We start from the raw sequence: 22675 nt of genomic DNA, 5'->3' as shown, positions 1-22675 counted from the left end.
TTGGCGCTGTCCTTCGACACAACGTGCATTTAAATGGCATCGACCTATGGGCGTCCTGTTCTTGGTTTGCACGAGGGTGGACTGGGAAAGCTTTATCATGTTCCTGGCCCTCCTCGTTTCCTGAAAATCAGTCCCTAGGGATGTGCTGTTGACCGAACGCCGTCTGTTGCCCGGCTTCACAGTGAGTTTCATGCAGGTACCATCCAGATAGAATCAGGGTAATAACGAGGCCATCATGAAGTTCCAGGAGATCTCTCAAGCATACAGTATACTGGGAACTCCGGAGCTACGCAAGAAATTTGACGATGGAGGCATGCAAGCTCTGAAGGAGGTCGATCTCAGCGAAGTGCAGGTCAGTGGCAGCTTCTAGTGAGAGTACAAGTGGGCTGCTTGCCAATTCAATGGAGCAGGAGGGCATTCATGTTCATTTGGTGTTGCTGCAAGGCTAGTGGCGCATGTCATCAACCAATCTATCCTCTCCCAGCGACACTATTTCATTTGTTTAGAATCATGGTCGGCACAACCTGACGCCCAAAGCTTAGCTTGAGGGTGTGATTATCGGCACAAGTTCTGATGTGCTTATCGTGGGTGTTGTAGACAAGGCATTATGTACCATTCACAAACAAGGAAGGAGTCCGTGGTGCTCACCACGCATCGCCTGTACTGGTGCACGATTGTTTGTGCAGGTGGACGTATCGCAGATGAACTTTATGAGCACCACCGTCTTTGCGATGGCCAGCAAGCATGGGAGTCCCGGTCAGACAGTGGTCTCCGACAATGTGCACATGGCAGTGGAGCAGAAGTCGTACAAGAGCACCCCCCTCCTGTGGAACCAGCCCGTCACCGGCAGGATAGCCAACTCGCAAGCTATCTACTACACTCTTGACATCTCTGCAGAGCACATAGCCGCAGGGTTCATCATCAGTGCGGTCTGTCACCACTGCAAAGTCAAGCTCCTCATGTGGGACCAGGGACCGGATGGCGAGTGGATCAATGCTCTGCCAAGAAAATGCGCAGAAGTATGGCGTCGTGAACGTGACTGGGATCCACGTCACGGGCGGCGACACACTGGAAAATGTGCCGCGCCCGGGACTGCTCGCAGTTAGGGAGGAGCCAGTGGAGAGTGGGTGGTTCAAGTGCTTGGATGGCGTTTCAACACGTGAGCGGTTGAATGTCAAGCCCGGAAAGCACCTTGTTGCTGGTGCGGATCCCCCAATTTTCTCTGCCACATGCCGCTTGATGGGTTCTGTTCATCGTCAAACCGCACCCCCATCATGCACATGTGCAATTGGGTATTGGGAGAGGCTCGTCCTTGTGTGTTTGTGCGGAGATTCATCAGGATGTGTGGACCGCATATGTATCGCAAGCCCAGCCACAGCAGTACCAGCTGCTCGAGCTTGGAAGTAACATACATGGTAATTTGTGATCATGTATCGGTTTACAACACATTTGGAACCCCTTGCGCAGTACATTCATTCTCCTGGATGCAGTCCCTGAGATGTCCAAGCATCGACGAGCAGACTGGACAACCGGCAGTGTACATGGAGCCCCGTTTTTGTTGCGGTTGTCTGTACCTTTTGGATCTGTGAGAGTAGCTACGGCAGTGTTGACGCGGCTGGCAGCTTGCAGTGTACGGAGACAATTTCTTCAAGAAGTCTGCGTATACGCTCAAGGTTACAGTGGTCGAGAGCTCGGAGGGCAAGAAGATTTTGGAGGAGGTGGACGCGCGCTTGCTAGACAAGCGCCATGAGCTTCATGATTTCGAGTCTGAATTCAAGCGAGCACGCGCTGAGTTTGAGAATGTGCGCACTTCCTTTGCCAAGATCCAACATGCGACTATGAGGAGATGTATCATGTTGACGTTTTTGTGATGTCACGATTCAGGTTGGCAAAATACCACCACGCTGCCAAGTTACATGATGTCGTTTGCAAGTGCCTCGTTCTGTTGCCCATGGACTATCAGTCACCGAGGCACTTGACCACCCACAATTTGCATGGTTCCTTGTTCACTGATGTCGTCTGGCCGTGTGGACTTTATACTGTGGCTTTAGTATGCTGACAGACCACAGGACTGGTAGCGTGTCTGTATGGACAGCACCCCAAGTATCTGTGTCCGTCGAATGCTGCAAGCAGCCCATGAACAACTGTGCTCGTAGCGGCGCAGTTCGGCGCAATCGGCCGCAACGAGTTCATCGCACTCGAGAACAACGCATTCCGTGTTCGAACAAACAAAGTGACTACTTGGTAGCTGATTGAAGTCTTATCAGGTGAGAATCTGGTGTGGCCCCCCTGCAGGTCATTCTGAAGCTGAAGGAGCACGAGTTGGAGCTGGAGGCCATCGTGAAGGCACGCGAAGTAGCCTATCTGGATCTCTTCGGCGTACCACACAGCAGCACAGGCACAGCGCCATCCCGCTGCAACAAAACCACAACTTCGGCTCCTGCAAAGCCTGCCACGGAAACTGCTTCAACAGCAGGGGAAGCCACCTCGGAGGACATCAAGCCGACTCGGTCAACCACAATGGACTCTGTGTTCAAAGCAGCTGCCAGCCTCAACAACCCCATGCGCAGGTTCTTTGGGGGCAAGAAAGCTCCGGAGAAGGAGGGTAAGACTGCGGAGAAGGAAGAGAATTCAACTTCCCCTCCAGTGCGAGACGCTTGGCTTGAGGAGATGGACGAAAGTGCGCAAGTCGCGAGTGAGCCTGAGAAGCCGCCATCTGTGCCTGGAGGCAGACTTTGACGGTCTTTGATATCATCCCCCCTTGGACCTGGCCATGACACGTAATCTAGATGCTATGTTTCATTCTTTGTACATTGTCCTGAAGGGATGTAGGCCTCATAACGCTTAAGACAAGCGAACTATCCTAACTTAGTCAAGGTACTTACATCGTGGCCACGAGTCCTCGGGCATGTGTGTATCTGTAGTAGCTCTCGTCCGGCCATGCCTTTTTGTGATCTTTTACTGATCTGTCCTTTCCTCCTATCCAATACTGACTGGCACTGTAAGCTATGCCTGTTCGATAACAATTTCGCAAATCAAACGGCATTTTGCTTACATGTCAAAGAACTATGAGAATCTTCGGCGATTGAGAATACCGTTGGTGAAACCAATCGCATGCCATGTGACATGGCATGCGCTATGCGTGATTGCCTATTCCCAGATAGTATTGCTTTCACAGGTCCCGCGCTTTGCAGAACAGCGAGATTGTTACCAATCCTCACACGTACTCGTTCAAACATTTATAAAACACTTTCATGTTTCGTGATAAGATAACTCAACTTATCAAGTGTTGCATGAAAGCGCGTTGCTACCAGTTGCCTCGGTTTACACTCAGCTCAGGGTTTTCGGTTGGGTGTGCACCTTGAGAATATTTTAGCGTTTGTATCCACATCATCAATTCACGTTCCCATGTCTGTGTGTGAACAGCTTGCACCTGCAATTGTTAGTCCAATCACCACATCTTGATGCATGCTAGTGACACTGTGGCGTGCGACTCTTCATATCGGAGCTTTGCGCATGTTTTGACCCCGAGGTGACGATCTCACAGGGAACATGAATGCAATATTGCAACACTGGGCACGGCTATGGCTGGTTTGACCTGCGACTCTTGCCATCGATTGAAGCATGAGTAGTCACTGCACGGCAATCATGGGAGCAGTACTGCACAAGTCAGTGTGAGCTTGCTGTCTGGAATGCCAAGCATTTTTGTATGTCATGAGGTAAGCTCTCAAAGTCGTGTTCAGTCTCTGGCGCATCTGGGACGTGCAACACACACTCAAATGGGGGGAGCTCCGCTTGACAAATACAATTTGCTATACTCGCCTGCAGCACCTGCGTCAATTTGATATGTGATGTGCTGGCCTGGGCCACAGAGGATTCGACAGTTTTTGCAGCAGCGAAAGTAGTCAAACAAGTTCCTGGGCACTACACTGCGACGCTCAGTCTGTACTAACGAAGCTGGCCCGACGTGAACAGGCGTACATATGCTGGCTGCATGGTGATGAAGCCATGCAATAAGCCATGCATTTGTGTTGTTCGCTGTATTTTGTTGCATTTTGCTCCGCATGTGATTGTATGTGGGGCACCTTAGCGACCACCCCTAGCAGTGCAGGTAACGAAAGGTAGTTGGGCGTGCGTGCCGTCTCGGCTTGAGCTCAGCTTCGGGGTGGGCTTTAATGATTTCAGTGTGAGGAATGCTTGAAGCATGTCCCGGCAGCAACCAATGGTAGAAGTTCGGAAGTTCCCGAATGGCGACACGTATTCTGGTGGCTGGTCCGCCGGGCTGCCAGAAAGCGAAGGCACGTACACGTGGAGCGACGGATCGTCATACTCGGGAGGCTGGAAGCAGGGCAAAAAACACGGCGTTGGTAAAAACGTGTGGCCTTCTGGCTCTGTGTATCAGGGCGAATGGGTCGACGGATACATGCAGGGTGTGGGCACTTTCGACGCAACCGATGGCACCAAGTACATGGGAAGCTGGTTCCGTAATCAAAAGCACGGCCTGGGACAGAAGATTTATGCAAATGCGGACACATATGAAGGCCTGTGGCAAAAGGGCAAAGCCTGGGGCCCAGGGCGGTACATGTGGGTTGACGGGAACGAGTACGACGGCGAGTGGCAGAATGGCGTGATGCATGGGCAAGGGACCTTTCTCTGGAAAACAGGCGAACGCTATGACGGGGAGTGGAAGAGTGGGCAAGAAGACGGTCAGGGTGTGTTTACGCTCGCCGAAGGGTCTGTGTTTGACGGCTTTTGGTCAAACGGTCGAAAGCATGGAATCGGACTGTTTCGGCCCACGACGCTCAAGGGTGGCTGTGGCAATGACCCTGACTTGCATGCCAACACCTCCAACCACACGTCCGGTCACGAGGGCCTTCCCAGCGGCCCAAGCTCCCCTGACCTGGTCAAATCGGCCATTGCAGACAGCTACGATGGGCCTTTAACGGCACCGACGCTCCCGGGGCGGCATGGTAGTATGAGTCACACTGAGCGCGCCGCGCTAGCGTCCACTGACACAATGTATGTCAGGGAGTACGACCGGGGCCGCCTCGTTCGGAATGTGCCGATCCAGGGGAAGGAGGTCATTGAGATGTTGGCATCGCTCATTGGGCAGAACACTGACACCAGAAGCAAGGGCAAGGTGTGCCTACAGCTCCACAAGACATGCCTCAGATTGCATGCATGCCTCAACTTGGACATCCCCAGCATGGCGCATAGGGCATGTTGTCCCGTCTGGGCAGGCTCCTTGGGGGCGCGTTCGGGTCGTCAAATGGGCCTTGGCGTCGTTCTCGATTGCTTTTGTGTTTGTTTTTGTTTGTTTGGGTGTAGTGTATTGATGCTCTCCCGCACACTTGCTAGATGTTTGTGTTTAGTAGCCAAGCAAGCGGGTTCCGTTGTCTCAGAGGGAGGCCATGGCACTGCGTAATTGAGACTGATGACATCATTGGTGACAGGGCGTCATGCGGTTGTCGTGAATGGTTTTCGGTGCTTATCTGTGGCTTCCAGTAACGCATATCTATGGGCCGAACCTATCCAAGAAGGGAGGTAAGCACTTTTGACGAGACCGGAAGTCGTCATGCTAAAGAAATCGCACCACAACCCGCTCCTGTTCTGTGCAGATGTTCAGTGGAAAGAATGCCAAAGTTGGAGAAACGATTCAGCATGGACATCGCTCCTATGAGCTCATGCTAGACCTCCAGCTTGGCATTCGATGGTCAGTCGGGAAAATCACTCAGCTTGTGGCACCTCGTGAGCTTGTCAGTGAGAATTTCAGTGACAAGGTGAAGGTATATTTCCCTCGGAAGGGCAGCAAGGAGACGCCTCCCCATCCCACCGAGGACTTCAAATGGGCAGACTACAACCCCATGGTGTTTAGAAAGCTCCGAGCCATTTTTGCGGTGGACGCGGGAGAGTACATGCTCAGTATATGCGGGGAACAGGTGCGGCTCATGTTATGATGCCACGACGCGCTTAACTGAGACGACAGAGCTGCGTTGCTAGGAAATGTTTACTTGGCGCTGGAAATTCGGGGGTCTGGGGGCCGTGGGATCTCGGAATTTGGATGGGGCTGTTGCTCCCGTTGCTGGACAGCACATGCTCGGTACATGCAGGGAACAGGTGCGGCGTATACGAACTTTCACGGAATGTGGGTGCTTTGTGAAGAAACTACTGGCACTGCGTACCAGTGGATCACGCAGGCAGACCAACACTGCCATTCTTTGCTTGATAACATCGCTATCGGAACGGGCATTCCTGTTCCGCTCTTATTGTAATGGCTACCAGCAAAGTCCACACCGTGAATACTGGCTCTCTATTGCAGCGGCATCTAGCCCACCGGTTATGTATGTGAAACGCTTACATTCACACTGCGGAGCAATGTAGTAAAGACGGGTGTTGGCACATGATGATGATGTATCGTTTTACAACACTACCGCATCCACGTGAGATTGGCAACTCCAAGAACTATTGGGAATCAGTGCTATCATTACCATCGCCTGAGGCTAGCGTACCTGGACCAGCATGACCTACCATAGCCTGACCTGACGTGTCTTCTTCATCGTCGTCTTGTACCCTGCAAGAAAGGAAGAACATTGGGTCGATTAATACTATCTCGTCGCCACCATCTTGCTCGGACTGCACTCGCATATCTGATCAACATCTGACGAAAATTAATCTTTCCACGACACTAGTGGCATGCACATGGGCAGTCTGTGATAGGTAGTAGATGAGATGCAGCCACGGTTCCTGACCCTCGGATTGTCTTGCAGGCTTTGCGAGAGCTGAGCTCCCCTGGCAAGTCAGGGGCGCTCTTCTATATCAGTGACGACGACCGTTACCTCATCAAAACAATGCGTCCCAACGAAATGAAGACGTTTTTGAATATGCTGCCTCAGTATTATGAGCACGTCGCGCGCAACCCCCACACCCTGCTCACCAAATTTTACGGCTTGCACAGGATCTCGCTGCCTGGGCAGAAAGTTAAAAAGGTGTGTCCCTGTGCAGCAGTCAACGTTCTTGCAGGCGCAGCTCCCTTTTCAAAGCATGGCTCCCTCCACACACCTTGTTCCATCATGGTGGCGCTCAACCTGTTCTGTGGACTTCATTTCGAGGGTGGTTTGTTGCAGTCAATGCTTAGCTGCACTTTGTAGATTGAGCTGGGGAAGCTGGGGGAGTGTCAAGGGAGGCAACGTCCAGCAAGTGGGGGGTCCTTGCATATGAACTATGTACACCGCCTGGATCTCAGTGCCGTCCATGCTGGCAATGTGACCGTGGACAGCACTATCCACGTGAGTAGTTTCGCAGTGTGGTTTTCACATTGTCGGTTTCACAGTGTGGAATTCAAGCCAACATCATCAGATTGCTAGGCAAGCTCACATGCGTCAGCCGCTCTCACCTGGCGTGCCATGTTGACTCTGTGCCATGCTCAACAGCGCCATCTCTGCCGCAACAGCCACGTAGACGAATGATGTGACAACGTCACAATGTGGCCGACAAAACAGTCGACATTACAACAAGGAGTCACTGTGCACTGATCGTGCATCTTTGCGACCCCGAGAACCGCTCGCACTCGAAGCAAAGCTCGGTTGGTCAATTCGCTCCATGAGAGACACGAGGGTGCAGATCCGCTTCGTCGTCATGGGCAACATCTTCAACGCAGACATGCCGATTCACCGCCGCTACGACCTCAAGGGCTCAACGCAGGGCCGCCGGTCCGATAAGGACCCCGACACCCCTGGGATCATCTGCAAAGACCTGGACCTGGACATCCAGCTGCAGCTGGAACCTGGCTGGAAGTCGCGGCTGGAGCGCCAACTCAAGGCCGATAGCAACATCCTGCGTACCCTCAACGTCATGGACTACTCCATGCTCATGGGCATCCACTTCAAAAACCGCGAGACCTCCGCCCCTGAGACCGCCAACGTCAAGGATGGGCTTGCTGAGGCCAAGAAAGCGTACATGCGCACCATCCTGTCTTGGAAGCTCCCCGAGCACCGCGCCAAAGACATCGTGTATCTTGTGCACGCGCAACTCCGCCGCCGTCAGAAGCGGACTCGCAATGTCCTCCAGGTGCGCGGGTCTGCCTTGTTCTTTCATGTTCTCAATAGGTTAAAGCACCCTCATTGCCTGACTACCCTGGCATTGCGGGTGGGAGATTGTTGAGCTTTTGTCTGTGCTGTTTTCTGGTAGTGATGACAGGTTGCAACAGACAGAAGGAGACTGGAGCCATGTCGAACAAGCCCAATGCCCTGGCTACACCTTGCTAGCACAGATCTGTTCTTTCTTTTTCCCCTGGTCCACGATCAGGGCTTGGAAGTGTTGCTGCTCATGCACTTGCTCATCCCGTGCATGTAAGAAATCTGCACGGTGGTGTTCAGGAATGCTGCATCTGCCAACATCACCTCTCATCTTGCCTCGCAGCACAAGCCCATGTGGAGATGCATGAAGTCGACCCAGACTCAATTGTCCCGTTGTTCGGTTGCACCGCGAACCCTCAGTGCAGCGGCAGCTGAAGTTCTGTCACATCTAAGCGGTCGTTTACCATCCTGTCGCTCGCTGGGTGGACATTTCCCAGACCCAGTGATCTCTCTACCGCATGGCAAACTGACATCATACTGCTCAAGTCTGAACACAATTCGATGCAATGCAGGTTCTTGGCGGCAAGGCGAAGCCAGACACAAGTGCTGAACTGGCCTTCCAATTGGGTGAGAAGCGTGTTCAGCTGGGTCTGGGCATGTCAGCAATCGCCGTGCACAACAAGACGGGCAAGCGCGAAGAGGTGGTGGTGTACTTTGGCATCATCGACTTTCTGCAGGAGTATTCACCCATCAAGAAAGCAGAGCACGTGCTCAAGTCAATCCGTTATGATAGCTACTCCATCTCGGTCGTCAACCCTACTGTGTACGCGGGTCGGTTCCATGACTTCATGGAGAAGATTTTCGTATAGCTCACGCAGTTGACATCCGTTTGACATCTTTTCATGAGTCATGAGACAATGGCTTGTGACAGTCAGTAACTTGTTGTACCTTGATTTTGGCCTGTGCTTGAACATCTGTATGTCCCTGGTCACACCCTCATGGCTTGGACAACTTCGGCGCACTTTCTCTTGAAGGCTGCCAATTCTGCTGTTAGTTTGCATTGCACGCAGCAAGGCGCCGCAGTAGTGCCACGAGGTGGGTGATGCTCTCTGTCATGGTGATACCGACGCGTCACTGAAGGTAATCATTCAGTCTAAAACGTGATGTCTTCTGGGTAGGGCTGGCGGAGATCGGACAGCGTACCGAACTGCCCTCACGCGCGTGGATAAATACCATCAGCATGGTGGGCCTGTCAAGGCATGGCCCATGCTGACCATCCATCCACCAAGCGTGACCGGTTGCTCCACCAAAGTAAGTGTGCTGGGCGGAAGAAGCATGTGTACTATTTTGTTGAATGTCGTTTGGAAACAGGTATCCTGAAACCCGAACCTCTGCCTCAAACAAGAAGCTGCCTTTCTTGTTTGAGCCTCGCTATGTTCTGGTTGCTGCCTCTGTCGGAGGCTCCGAGATGCCACTAGTCAATCCTGCCCAAGGCTTTTGTTTTTGGCGAATATGACGTGAATATTCATATCAGCAATGCCAGATAATCAGTAATTCCTTTCTCCGTAAGGCACCTCGAGCGGTGAATAGAAAGCCATGATCCTGTCAGTGGTTCTGCCTGTTTGACGTAGCTACCCGGATTAGCTGTCAATCCTGACAAACTTGAAGGCCTACGGGGGGTTTTCTTGGTTAGAGATTGACCCAGTGAATTCAGGCAAACATTAGCAGCACATATCCCGGTGCCCATGGTCACGTGCCTGCACGTGCCTCGGGTTGGCCCGCCTCAACCTGAGTCTCAGGCAACCTGACACGTCAACTACATAGAACGTGCATACATACAGCATATGCCGTTGCTGAATGCGATGCATCATGCACGCCCGATGAGGGTGCACTTATCTCTGAGATGTCTGTGTTGTGATGTTTGATTGTCGCCCCAGCGGTGCATGATCCGCTCGCGGACACATTTGAACCTATTGTATATACGCCATGTCAACTACCGGTGTACTGGTAGCATACCGCGAGGTCCTTAGGCTGATTGCTCGTTTACCTGCAGAGTCGAAAGGAAGTGCCCTGGATGAAGTCCGACAAGCCATGCGGTCGAACATGAATGCGTCAGTTGAGCAAGTTCCAGACTTGATGCGACTTCTCGTAAGCAAGATCAGCTACTTGCGCATGTCCACACCGAAGCTGCCCCGTGACATAGGACGTGTTGGGTTTGGGACATTCGTTGTTCGGGATGGCAAAGTGGTTGAAGGACGAGGCAGCTCTCAATGCAGCAGGTGATTTTCCTGCTGGCACTTTTTTGTCGTTTTTCCTCCTTTGTCGTTCATGTCGTTGTCCAGTTAGTCGCTGACAAGTCAGGGTTCTATGGGTTCTGCACCCTGACGTATCAGGGTTGCCCAGTGATCTCTCTTCTTATGTTAGTTGCCCAGAAGTTGGCATGGATTTAGCCTTTGTATGATGGGTGAGAATCCAGTGTATCTGATATCTGCGTTCATTCATGCATGAAACAAGTGCGTGTCGCAACAGCTACGCTGCATCCATTCAGCAACTTCCTTGTCTGCATTGAAAGCTCCTATGGTGGCTTAATCACAGTGAGAACTGCAAATTCTCGACACGGTAACTGTCTGTTTGCCGAGTGGAGATAGTTGTTAGCACCCTTCATGGCCATGCCGTCCATCATGGACTCCATCTCAATCACACTTTGTGTTCTCGGCTCTTGATTATCCTGATCAACTGTCACCAACATCCGTTATGGCTTGATTGCATGAAATTATTCGAATTATTTTACTTAATCTGCCTTTCCATCTGTTTTGGTTGTCCCAAGAACCGCTGGTTGTCATTGAAGCACAAGAGAGCACGAACTAAATGTGCAGATCAGCGCCACATTTGTATTGGCTGTTGCAATAACGCTTTTGTGTATGGCCACACAGGTCGGCGGATGGGACAATGAACATGGACGAGGCTTGGACGAAGCACAGGAATTTAATGAAACGCCAGTACTTTGGACGAGAGCCACCCAAATATTCCGAGATCTTGTGAGGTTGGTGACCAATGTCCACTGATGTCACTATCAAGGGCATCATTGCTGCATGAAACCTGCTGCATGAAAGCAAATGCCGCAGTACGCTGCATACTGCCCCGCAAGCGATGGCGAGGAGACTGGTGGATGACCAGGGAAGCTTCATCTGCAAATCTTGTTATCTTTTTGCTTTTTTGGTGATGCCGGGACACCAACTTAAAATAAAATGGAATACCATCATTTTCAAGGTTGTGATAGAAACCAATATGGTTGGCAATGTCTGCAATGCAGACGCTCCAGCCGTTTCACGTACATCAAATTGGCATGAGTTTCAACTGCTCACTGGCCCTCTCATTTCTGCAAGGCAGTAATGTTCAAATTGTAGCGTGCTGCCAGTAGTTGTCTTTATGTTTCCGCAGCTTTCAGGGCCTGAAAGCATTGTTGGGCGCCAATCAGGTGGCTGTTTTCTCTGGCGCGCAGATGGGGAATGGCCACTCGATGTTGATTATGGATTTTTTTTTAGAAGGCCTTGCCTGCTGCTGCACCTGCCTGCCTTACTATAGACTCTCATCGTAATCCTCTGCTCGACATGAGACGCCTCATGGTTGACTGTTGCATATCGAGATTGGAGAATGACCCCAAGCACAATAGCTGCGACAAGGGTATCTGACACATGTAGGATTGTTTCATCGTTCCGAATTAGATGTGGCATATCTCGAAATACATGACCTGAGGTGGAGATTCTAGCTCCGTGAACCCAAGGGGATGTGTGAACCGGTATTCGCCATAATATATCATGGTGCCTGCAAGTCCAGCATCATGGTATTTGCCCATGACACAGATTTCGGTCTTATTTGCGTTGGCCCGGTGTGTGTGGTGCGGCTTGCACATGCTGAGGAGTCCACATCACTCCCCGTTATCATCAACAATTTCACGCTGTTCATGATCCATGAAATTTTTTATCGTGATTTGATACCTTGCCTTTTGTGTTCCTTCAACCTCTATAACCAGGCGCCTGGGTGGGCTCCTCTCGGAACGACACCCCCACACTCCCTTGTGGTGATGTTCGGCAGTTACTGGTTGTTGAACGGGCTAGCACGTCATTTGGGGGACTGAGCCCCTTTCTGATGGCCAAACTGCCAGGTGGACCTTGCGCCATCGTCTCATCGGAACCGTTCAGGACTGAATAGCAAATTTTCGTCTTGCTCACATTCCATTTTCACACAAATGAAACATCACTTGGGCGAGTATCACGCGTTCTCAGGTTGTTATCGACGCTTCGATGCTTCCACTTTCTCCCGATGGCTTGGCTTCTGGCATGCCGAAGGGAACTTGGCTTGGATATCTCGTCTTAGATAGCCGTCAGGTGCATCATCGCCTATGTCCTGGGACACCAGCGGAGCACCAAACGGAGAGCAAGGCGTGCACAGCAACATACGAGCGCAGCGAAGAAACAGCGTAGAAACATAGGGAAATGCTTTGATTGAGTTTTCCGTACGTGTCGCCCATTCGGTTCACGGGCTAGCGGACTGAAGGTGTTGCGCTTGTCGGGAAGCCACCAATGTTGTCTTGAGTCGCAGATCTAAAGACAAGATGTTGACGAAGTTCGAGACCAAGTCTAACAGGGTGAAAGGTCTAGCCTTCCATCCGAAAAGGTGCGTCTAGGCGCATGATCGTTTGCTGGCCTTGGTCCTGGTGTCTTGCTCGGTACTAAAAGTTTTTGCAATGTCGCAGGCCATGGATCTTAGCTTCCTTCACAGTGGTGTCATCCAGGTGCGTGATGTGTCGTTACGCGTTACTGCCCTACTGCTGTCGCAATGTGGGACGCAGCACACTTGCTTTTCTGTCGTCGTGTCTCGTTTGACCCAGGTTCACAGCTGTGTTTTGCTGACTATGTCCATGCGGTTGTCTTGTGAACCCAACGTCATGCTGTTTGTGGAACATAACTCATTTTCCACCATATAGCGTTAAATTGCGTTGCCATTGATGCATGATGCCCTGCTGCACAATGGTTGTTGGGGCACCCTATCAACTCGGTGCAACGAGTGCAAGCGTCTCATCAGAAAATGAACCCATGCAGACTCAAAAATTAGTTCTCTCAGCGGCAATGTGTTTGGCACGGTTGGCATACAGTCTACGTGTTTGAGTGAAGATGGTACAAATCTTGCTGGTTGCAATTGCTGATCAACACGCATGGCGCAGCTGTGGGACTACCGCATGGGCACATTGATCGACCGCTTCGCCGAACACGACGGACCTGTCCGTGGTGTTCAATTCCATGCATCTCAGCCAATCTTTGTGTCTGGCGGTGATGACAACAAGGTGAAGGTCTGGAACTACAAGACCCGTCGGTGTCTCTTCACCCTTACTGGGCACTTGGACTACATCCGCACAGTGCAGTTTCATCCTGAAAACCCCTGGATCATCTCAGGGTCAGATGACCAAACCATTCGTATCTGGAACTGGCAGTCACGGCAGTGCATGGCTGTGCTCACTGGTCACAACCACTATGTGATGTGTGCTGCTTTCCATCACAAGGAGGACCTCGTGGTGTCTGCATCTTTGGATCAGACAGTGCGAGTGTGGGACATCTCAGGCTTGCGTAAGAAGTCTGTGGCGCCGCGCGGGGATGATGTATGTTGTCGCCTTGCGTATGTTGTGCCTGCAGACTGGTTTGTATCTGGCATATCTCTGGATATTTCATTGCTTTTCTTGCTACTGAAAGACATGACGTTTCTCAAAGATACAAACCGCAGAATTGTTTTAGATTGTTCACTTATGTACCGATGCACATTGGGCTACAATGCGTCAAAGGTGATGTCCCTGACCAGACATTCGGTATGTGCATTTGGCGCCATTATTTGTCCATCTCATCTACACTTCCCTTCTTATCTGCATGCTTTCTTGATGAGCGCATTTTACTTTCCAACCATGTAGACACATCAACACTCCAGCCCAAATTGGCGTCGATGGAGCTCTGATTGCCAGCTCATGGGCACCATGTCTCGTATCGTCCCACAACTGGATGCTGCGGGTCCACTCCTGAAGTCCAGCTTATAATTCGTGCCGCAAGTTTTCAAAACCAGCCAGCGATGTCACAATTGTGGTCTGCAGAGCAACATGAACACAGACCTGTTTGGCGGGTGGCGATGCTGTTGTGAAGTACGTGCTGGAGGGCCATGACCGCGGTGTCAACTGGGCGTCCTTCCATCCCACGCAACCTTTGATTGTCTCAGGTGCTGATGATCGCCAGGTCAAGCTTTGGAGGATGAACGACAGCAAGGCATGGGAGATGGACACACTGCGTGGGCACATGAACAACGTCTCCTGTGTCATGTTCCATGGCAAGCAGGTACTGTGCTTTCAACTCCTTTTTATGCTTTCGCGTGCTGCCTGATGCTTTCCACTTGATTCTCTTCGTGGTAGCCATTGGGTGAATTTGTAGCATTAGGTCGTGGCTCATGCAGTTTTGCAAAGATGTAACTGAGGGGCGGATGTTACGACAGGCATTGTCCTGAAGTTCTTCTCAGTTTGTATCACGCAGGGTTTGTTCAGCACTCTCCAGTGTCTACGTTGGTCAGAAACGCTATATGTCATTACCTCATTACAAGCATGCGTTTCTGCATCCTTCCAGAAACCGTTTGTGCTTGCTGCAGGATCTCATCATCTCAAACTCCGAGGATCGTTCCATTCGCGTGTGGGACACGTCCAAGCGCGCAGCAGTCCAAACATTCCGTCGCGAGCACGACCGGTTCTGGATCCTCACCAGCCACCCGGAGATCAATCTTCTTGCGGCCGGCCACGACTCTGGTATGATTGTGTTCAAGCTCGTCCGTGAGCGACCTGCCCACGCAGTCAGCGGCAACAATCTCTTCTATGTCTCCGAGCGGGCGCTCCGCCATGTCGACCTTGCGTCAGGCCGCAACAGCCTGCTGTGGGTATGCTTTCTGAAAACACAACAATCTATCCAAAAGCGCGAGATTGTACCACAGGAGACACAGGATTGTGTTCGTCGTGACAATCCGGAGTAGATGTTGTCAAATCGCTTGGATGACGTGAGTGCGTTAACTTCTCGGAGGGAAAGCGCCAACGAGTCATGTGTGCACACAGGTTGTGCGACCCTGTTCTACATCCAGATGGATCAAGGCAAAAGCGAACGGTAGTCATCACATCGCAACTTATCGCATGCTTTTGCTTGCGTATTATCTGGGGGTGTGGTTGTGCCGTTCTGCCGACAGGGCAACCATCAAGCGTGCACAAGTGGCCCTTGCTGTGGCGCCTGCAACGCCTTCAGGATTAAATGCTGAGCATGTGGATAGACCCGCCTGTCTGGCAGCTTTATTCACCCCGTGCTGGACATGGCAAGCATTTGGCTGCCATGCATGCACCGCAGATGCCTGCAGTGACCTGCTCGAAGACTCTGACTCTGACCCTGCATCAGTGCAGATGTTATCTGGGGGTTTCAGGCTTGAGGATGAGATAGCCGCACAGGACGTGATATGTGTTGTCTTTGCAGATGCTTCGGAAGCCGCATGGCCAGCTGCTGAACGCCGGGACGCTACGCACGATGAGCTACAACCCAGCAGAGAACGCCATCCTTGTCACCAGCGATGACGATGGTGGCTCGTACCAGTTCTACCAACTGCCCAAGGGGCCCCCAGGCTCTGTCGTCAATGGCGGCGAAGTCTCTGAAACGTACCGTGGCCTTGGCAGCTGCGCTGTGTTCATCGCACGCAATCGCTTTGCTGTGTGGGACAAGATCACTTCGCAGATCCAGATCCGGAACTTGCAGAATGAGATCACAAAGAAGGTGTGCCCTGTTGACATGCTGTTTCTGTGTCCGCTTTCGTCTATTCTTTGAAAGAAGGTACACACAGGTATTATTGTTTTTAGGTCAAACTTGTAGACCAGTCAGCAATGCAGCTGCATGAAATGGGGAAATGTCGCTTGTTAAGTAACCAGCTGCACGTTCAATGTTTGCGGCTTATTTGACAGCTTTGCGCGATTGCATGCAGTACTTCTACTAAGAATTGGTTTGTCTGTGCTACGAAAAGTACGAGTTTTTAGATGTGCCATTGCTTTATTTGGCAGTCAGGATCGTTGCTAGGAGGATGCTCAATTTGGACTCGATCACCCTGCACCGCTCAGTGATTTGTACAGACTCCACATCCTGTCTTATCTTCCACCCTAGTTCCTGTTGTCATGTAATCCGTTCCATTCTCCGCTTGGTACAGTTTGCAAAGTGCAAGGGCCACAGGCCAGTAACTGAGAGGGTGACATGAATTAACTAACAGGTGACGCCTCTGGGCATCTCTCTGACAGGACCTATCATACGGAGAGGCTGTACAACAACTGACGCGGCATGTTTTGGGCATGCAGACCCCTCCTCCCGACGGCACCACCAACGCGTTCTTCTATGCGGGCACCGGCATGCTCCTATGCCGCTGCGACGACAAGGTCATTCTGTTCGACGTGCAGCAGCGCATTGCGGTCGCAGAGATCCCCACCCCCCCCATCAAGTACGTGGCCTGGAATGCCGACATGTCTGTTGTGGCGCTGCTCTCCAAGCACGCGATCGTCGTGGCCGACGCTAAGCTCAAGTCCTCCTGCACCGTGCATGAGACAATCCGCGTCAAGTCCGCTGCCTGGAGCGACACTGGCGTCCTCATCTACACCACGCTCAACCACATCAAGTACTGCCTCCCCAACGGCGACTCAGGCATCGTCCGCACCCTGGACACCCCGATCTACATCGTCAGCGTCGTCGGCAACACGATTCACGCTCTCGACCGCGAGGGCAAGACACGCCAAATCCAGGTGCGTCAACTTGTTGTTTTTCCTCTGAGAGTTGCTTGTTGTGTGCGAGCGTGTCATCGCCGCCTATTAGGGTGTGGGTTGTTTGATCGTTTGACTCCTTGGCGCAAATCTCGCTTCTGACGCGTGCGGTGCCTGCATGGGAGTACGACAGCTGAGGCCACAGGGCTTGTGCAAACATCGCTCGCTGTGTTTGCGTTGTTGGCTGCTAGGTCCACGTCAGCGGCTGCAGTTAGAGATGCCTACTCAGTTGCGGCCTTGATCGCTGGCCGAGACAGCTTGACCTGCATGGTAACGTAACTCAGCAGGCACAGCTCACTGCTTCACATGCTGTGCCTCACTGGCCGTCCGTTCCCACATAGCATGCGTTGCCCATGCAGCCACCGATCGTGGCACCTGCAGTCCGTCGATTTTGGAAAGTTCCTGCGGCAGCATGGTCCTGCAAGCAAACAAACGCAAGCCATAGGTTGCGACAGGTTCTCATCATCTGCTTTGATTGTGCTTTTACACCTGGTTGCGGTTTACAGGTCGAGGCAGCGGAGTACATGTTCAAGCTGGCGCTGATGAAGCGCGACTATGACCGCGTCCTGGCGATCATCCGGAGCAACCAGCTGTGTGGACAGGCCATCATTGCATGCCTGCGAAAGAAGGGCTTCCCTGAGGTGGCCCTTCACTTTGTGCGTGACGACCGCACTCGCTTCACCCTGGCTGTGGAGTGTGGCAACATCGAGGTCGCCCTCGAGACCGCAGAGCGTCTGGATGACAAAGACATCTGGTTCGTTGCTTAGTCTGCTCCTGTGCAATACTGGATCTGGGACAACACACAATGAGGAAGCTGCCGTCGGTCTCTGAGTCCATCATTTTGTTGATGAGAATGGCAGTGCAAGGTTTTTGGGAGCTCTGCAAAGGCCATGGGCCCACCTTTCCATGACATCGAGCGCTGATCTAGGACGAAATCTTGCTAGTGAGGTGTCACCTGTTCAACAGGCATAGAGTTGGAGCTCTCTTGCATGCGTTTGTATCTCCACAACAAGGTATGCTGCCAGCTGCTCACATGGTGATGCCATCCTTCTCTCTGACTCGTCTGCATGGGTGCGCACAGGTACCAGCTGGGTGTGGAGGCGCTGCGACACGGAAACTATCAGATCGTGGAGTTCTGCTATCAGCGCACAAAGTCGTCGTACGAGCGCCTCTCCTTCCTCTATGTCATCACCGGCAACACCGAGAAGCTTGGAAAGATGCTCAAGATGTCAGAGATGCGGAACGATATCATGTCTCGCTACCACAACGCTCTCTATCTCGGAAGCACCCGCCAACGGGTCAACATTCTACGGGTATGTGAGCACTCTTACATGAGTACTCTTCGCGATGCCCAATCGCTGAACAATCAGAGTGTCAACGCGTTATCTTCTTTGAGACTGTGTCTGATGGCATGTCAACACTCATGCTTGATGTTCGTAAAGATGCCGGGTTTGACAGATCCGATTTACCTGTGCATGTCTCAGTATGCAAGCTGTCGACACGATGAGTGTTGAGCTGTTCAGACATTACTTGATGCTTAGGGGCGCCGTGTCAACGCTAGCGCGATGCAGTTGGGTCATTCAGGTGAGGAAAAGAGCTCGTGCGTGTACGTGCGAACAAGTAGAAATGTTTTGCGACGGGACATGCAGGACGCAGGGCACCATGCGCTGGCATATGTGACAGCCAAGTCGCACGGACTGGAAGAAGAGGCCTCCAAGATTGCAGAGACGCTAGGCGACGAGCTGCCAGAGGTCTCACCCAACGCCTCCCTCATGCTTCCCCCCACACCCATTCTGCGTGAGGACAACTGGCCACTGCTGACCGTCACCAAGGGCATCTTCGAAGGCAAGTTTGCGATCTCTGCAAACCAGAGCCATTTGGAGGGCGCAGTGAGAGATCGACTTTGGGGATGTGGACGTTAGCGGAGGCGCGTGGGGCGAAGAGCTGACCTTGCAGTTGGGGGCCCGTCAGTGGCAGCTCTGGGTGATGGAGACCTTGGCTCGCCGTTGGATCATGATGAGGACGGCGGCTGGGACATGGAGGACCTTGAGCTGCCTGCGGACATTGGCCCAGTGTCGACAGGGGCCGCCGGCGCCGCGTTTGTTGCGCCGTCCCCTGGCCAAACGGTCGCGCAGAAATGGATGACCAAGAGCAAGCTGGCTGCCGAACACGTGGCCGCAGGCTCCTTCGACACCGCCATGCGCATGCTCAAACTCCAGCTTGGCATCACTAACTTCGAGCCGCTCAAGGCACACTTCCTAGACGTACATGCTGCGGCGTTCGCCCTTGTGCCCGGCTTCCCCAACCTGCCTTCACTCGCGACCGGCATCGAGCGCGAGTGGGATAAAAATCAGCCGACTGCCCCCCCTGCGCACCCCGCCCTGCCGTTTGGCATGGCCGCACTCGAGGCTGCCCTCAAGCGGGCATACAAGCTCGTGACAGAAGGCAAGTTCAACGACGCGCTCAAGGCGTTTGACAACATGCTGCTCACGATCCCACTCATGACGGTGGCCACGCGCAAGGAGGTTGACGAGGTCAAAGAGTTGCTGCACATCATCCGCGAGTACCACGTTGCGCTGCGTTGCGAGCTCGCGAGGAAGGAGGTGTGAATCTTTGCGCTGACAACCTTTCTGCTTCGTGTTTCTGATCGTTGGACAATAGCGTCCTCTGATTGTGGAAATTACTTTGGCTGACATTTACAGCATCTTTCACGGCAAGATCTGATGCCCATTGCCTGGTGTCTGGTCCGAAGGCTTATGGGTGGCTTGTCAGCACACAGGCGAGTTGATGAATTGCCGAACTTCTTCATACATTCTTTTCAGCCCATTCTTCAGATCTTGCAGAGTGGTGCATCGCTGTGGCCTCCATCTGTTAGCTTTATTCCAAACTTAGCATGCACGAGTAGTGTGTGGCGGTAAGCCTCGTTTGCAGATTGCCTGCTGCAGTCTAGCAACCAACCATACATCGTCATCGGCATCGGCATCCAAAATGTGTGACAGCATCATTCCTCTGACAGTCGCTTTGACCTGCAGGCTCAAGACAACGTGCGCATGGCCGAGCTTGCGGCGTACTTCACGCACTGCAAGCTGCAGCCAGTGCATCTGCTGCTCTCTCTCAATTCGGCCATGAAGATCTTCTACAAGCTCAAGTTGTACAGCTCATGTGCGACCTTCTGTCGGCGACTTCTTGAGCTCAACCCCCCCAGAGAAGATTAGTGTGCAGGCGCGGCAGGTGTGCTGCACTCTGTTGCAAATTGCCGTCAGATTTGTGAACATGGCAGGTATCCTTGATCCTCTGGCTCATTTTCATTCCGATGACTGACTGTCGTTTCACCTGCTATTGTCAGCGCCCGTCCACCCTCCGCAAGTCCTCTGCTTTTTGCAGGTTCCTGGTCGGCGTTGTGCTTGGGTTGTTTCAGCGTTATAACCAGGTCTGCTCCTGCAGGTGCTTGCTGTCTGTGAGAAGAGCCCCACCGATGCAGAGACAATCAATTATGACCCCCGCAACCCCTTCGACATCTGCAGCATAACGTTTACACCAATCTACAAGGGCTCCCGGTCTGTAGAATGCCCGTACACTGGTGCCAAATTCACGCCTGAGTGCGAAGGCAAGCTCAGCCCCCTAGGCAACATTGCAAAGATTGGGGCAGACGCTTCGGGTCTGGTCTGCTCGAGCACGCAAGTTCGGTAGGCTATGGGGCCCTTTGCACTGGCCCTTACCCTTTTGCAGGCGTTGAAGGACGAAACTTTCTTGCCCCATTCTTTGTTCGTCCAGGTTGCACATGTACTTATGTAATGTCCGATACTTCTCAATGCTGTTATTGTTAAACAGTGACACAGACACATTGCATGAATGGCGCCATTGTTAGGCAGACATCATAATAATCAACCTTTTGTTTGAACGCTTTAAACAGAGCGTCTCACCATTGCAAGCTGGGGAACCACTGTGCAGAGAGGAACTTCGTCAATCCCGGAATCCAGAAGCAGGCTACTCGATACCCTCTTGTATGCTCAGACCGCTCCGCCACCTGGGGAATGTCTGCAAATTGTGACAGCCTCGTAAAGCAAAGACTCGACTTTGTGACTCACAGTCGTGACTCGTGAGTCACGAGTGCACTGCCAGATAACTGGTAATTTCTAGATAGTGCTTCATGTGTCGCGCAAGGCTTTGCCAAAGGAAGGGATATAAGTTACATTGAAGCAAGTCACACTGTTTGGGACGTGTCGCGTTGTATTTTTGTAGGAAAGTGCTACGACAGATTTTGCACAGGTGCGCGATGGGCGCGACCATTCAGATGGCAATGTTTCCAGGGCTTATATTCTACAAAGGATCTGAAGCGCTGAAAAGCGTACTTTCTTTTTACCCGTGAGTTTGCCAAGTCTTTTACCTGGTATATGCTCAGCAGAGTTCAATGCCTGAGCAATCGTGTTACTAGCCACTTCTTGGTGCTTCTGATCACAAAATGCAGGAAAATAGAAGCGGCAACATGAGGAGGAACAGGAATGCCGATGCTGAAAGCTTGGATTCTTTCGATGGAGGCTCGAAATTGAAGAAGGCTTCGTCAAAGGCCATCAAGGTTGCTTGGGGTGGGGGAAGTCAGGTCGACCAGGACAACTTTCTGAAAATGCAGGAGGATTATCTGCGTATGAAGAAAGAGCAGGGTGATATGGAAATCAAATTGAGACTGTACGTTTCCCATCCACATGCCTTGTTGCTGTCGACATGCATTGGAATCGGCACGCGCACTTGATTCGTGTACCCTGATGGTCAACCTGTGAAACAGCATCAGGCAGCCCAGAAGGACTGCTCAAGCACGATGTTAGACTGATTGCCTTTTCTAAGATCCTGGCTAGGATTCCGGCTCATCACCTCGCATGCGAACATGCCATGAGAATGCGTGCCCGCTTTCACCCCGTCATGGTATCCCACAAACCCATGGGATGTTGCGACCTTGAACCGCACCGCACCAGCGACGATAGCCACAATCAATCGCAGTGCTGCTTGATTCAACATCGATTGCCGATAGCGAATGCTCAGGAACTCGCCAGGGTGCAACAGGGACGAAGCCAATGGCGTACTAATAACTTGCGAATGAGCCGTATAGGTTGACCTACAATGAGTGATACCTGCATGAACCCGTGAATAGGAAGCCTGGAAGTCGTAAGATTCCAGTAATGCACGCAGAGCATACTACTTCTTGCTGCTGCGGCGGTCCCATATCGGAAACCCCGTGTAGTTTCCGCAGTACGCGTGTCACAGGACGTCCAGACCCAAGGAATCAACATGTTCGAAATCCCCTCGCAGGCCCCAAAGGTGACATCCCATCATAAGCCCCACCAAAAGCGGACGAGAAAGCCACAGGGAACTGAGGTGTGATTGCTTGGTGCAGCATGGGGGGACAACTACAGCGGGCTGAAGAAGCAGCGAAGCGGGCGCTCGTGATGCAACACGAGGTTGACCAGGCTGGAAATCTCATGCCCAAATCTCAAACCAAGCGCCTGCTGACAGCAGACCGCGTATTAGGCCCTGGAAATGGAGGTGTCCCGATTGGAGGCCAGTAATCGGGACATACATGCGAAACTGCTACGGTACGCACATGACCTGTGACAGATCTACCAACATTGGAGCCATATCGGCGATATGATATCGCTATAACGATTTACCCCATATCTGATCCTGTGGCGTTCCACTGTCGGTTTATGAACATTTTGGTGAATACGGCCATTCGTCCAGGCACGCAAAA

General features: G+C 52.2%; 2 protein-coding genes and 1 pseudogene across 2 annotated transcripts; all 3 read left to right on the top strand.

Moving 5' to 3' along the window:
* The first annotated feature begins 235 nt into the window (after nt 1-235).
* Nucleotides 236-1407, top strand: LOC149809891 (chaperone protein dnaJ 16-like). Its single transcript, XM_089994557.1, has 3 exons — nt 236-352; nt 687-913; nt 972-1407. Exons 1-3 carry the CDS (start codon nt 236-238, stop codon nt 1405-1407), a joined length of 780 nt encoding a protein of 259 aa, XP_089850683.1.
* Nucleotides 1408-5684: 4277 nt separating this feature from the next.
* Nucleotides 5685-8944, top strand: LOC149809890 (phosphatidylinositol 4-phosphate 5-kinase 8-like). The gene is made up of 4 exons (XM_089994555.1): nt 5685-5939; nt 6768-6986; nt 7621-8067; nt 8648-8944. The coding sequence occupies exons 1-4, from the start codon at nt 5685-5687 to the stop codon at nt 8942-8944; spliced, it is 1218 nt and encodes a 405-aa protein (XP_089850681.1).
* Nucleotides 8945-12690: 3746 nt separating this feature from the next.
* Nucleotides 12691-20622, top strand: LOC149809889 (coatomer subunit alpha-2-like; annotated as a pseudogene).
* Nucleotides 20623-22675: the final 2053 nt, after the last annotated feature.

Source organism: Nuphar pumila, unplaced genomic scaffold, assembly GCF_984573655.1.
Source record: "Nuphar pumila unplaced genomic scaffold, dmNupPumi1.hap1.1 HAP1_SCAFFOLD_703, whole genome shotgun sequence".
Taxonomy (NCBI): domain Eukaryota; kingdom Viridiplantae; phylum Streptophyta; class Magnoliopsida; order Nymphaeales; family Nymphaeaceae; genus Nuphar; species Nuphar pumila.
This window is presented reverse-complemented; position numbering and strand designations above follow the sequence as displayed.

Coding starts and splice junctions, on each gene's coding strand:
- LOC149809891 (XM_089994557.1), top strand. CDS start 236: ATGAAGTTCCAGGAGATCTCTCAAGCATACAGTATACTGGGAACTCCG. Junction 353..686: donor TCGATCTCAGCGAAGTGCAG/GTCAGTGGCAGC, acceptor TTGTTTGTGCAG/GTGGACGTATCGCAGATGAA. Junction 914..971: donor GCAGAGCACATAGCCGCAGG/GTTCATCATCAG, acceptor ATGTGGGACCAG/GGACCGGATGGCGAGTGGAT.
- LOC149809890 (XM_089994555.1), top strand. CDS start 5,685: ATGCTAGACCTCCAGCTTGGCATTCGATGGTCAGTCGGGAAAATCACT. Junction 5,940..6,767: donor TCAGTATATGCGGGGAACAG/GTGCGGCTCATG, acceptor ATTGTCTTGCAG/GCTTTGCGAGAGCTGAGCTC. Junction 8,068..8,647: donor GGACTCGCAATGTCCTCCAG/GTGCGCGGGTCT, acceptor GATGCAATGCAG/GTTCTTGGCGGCAAGGCGAA.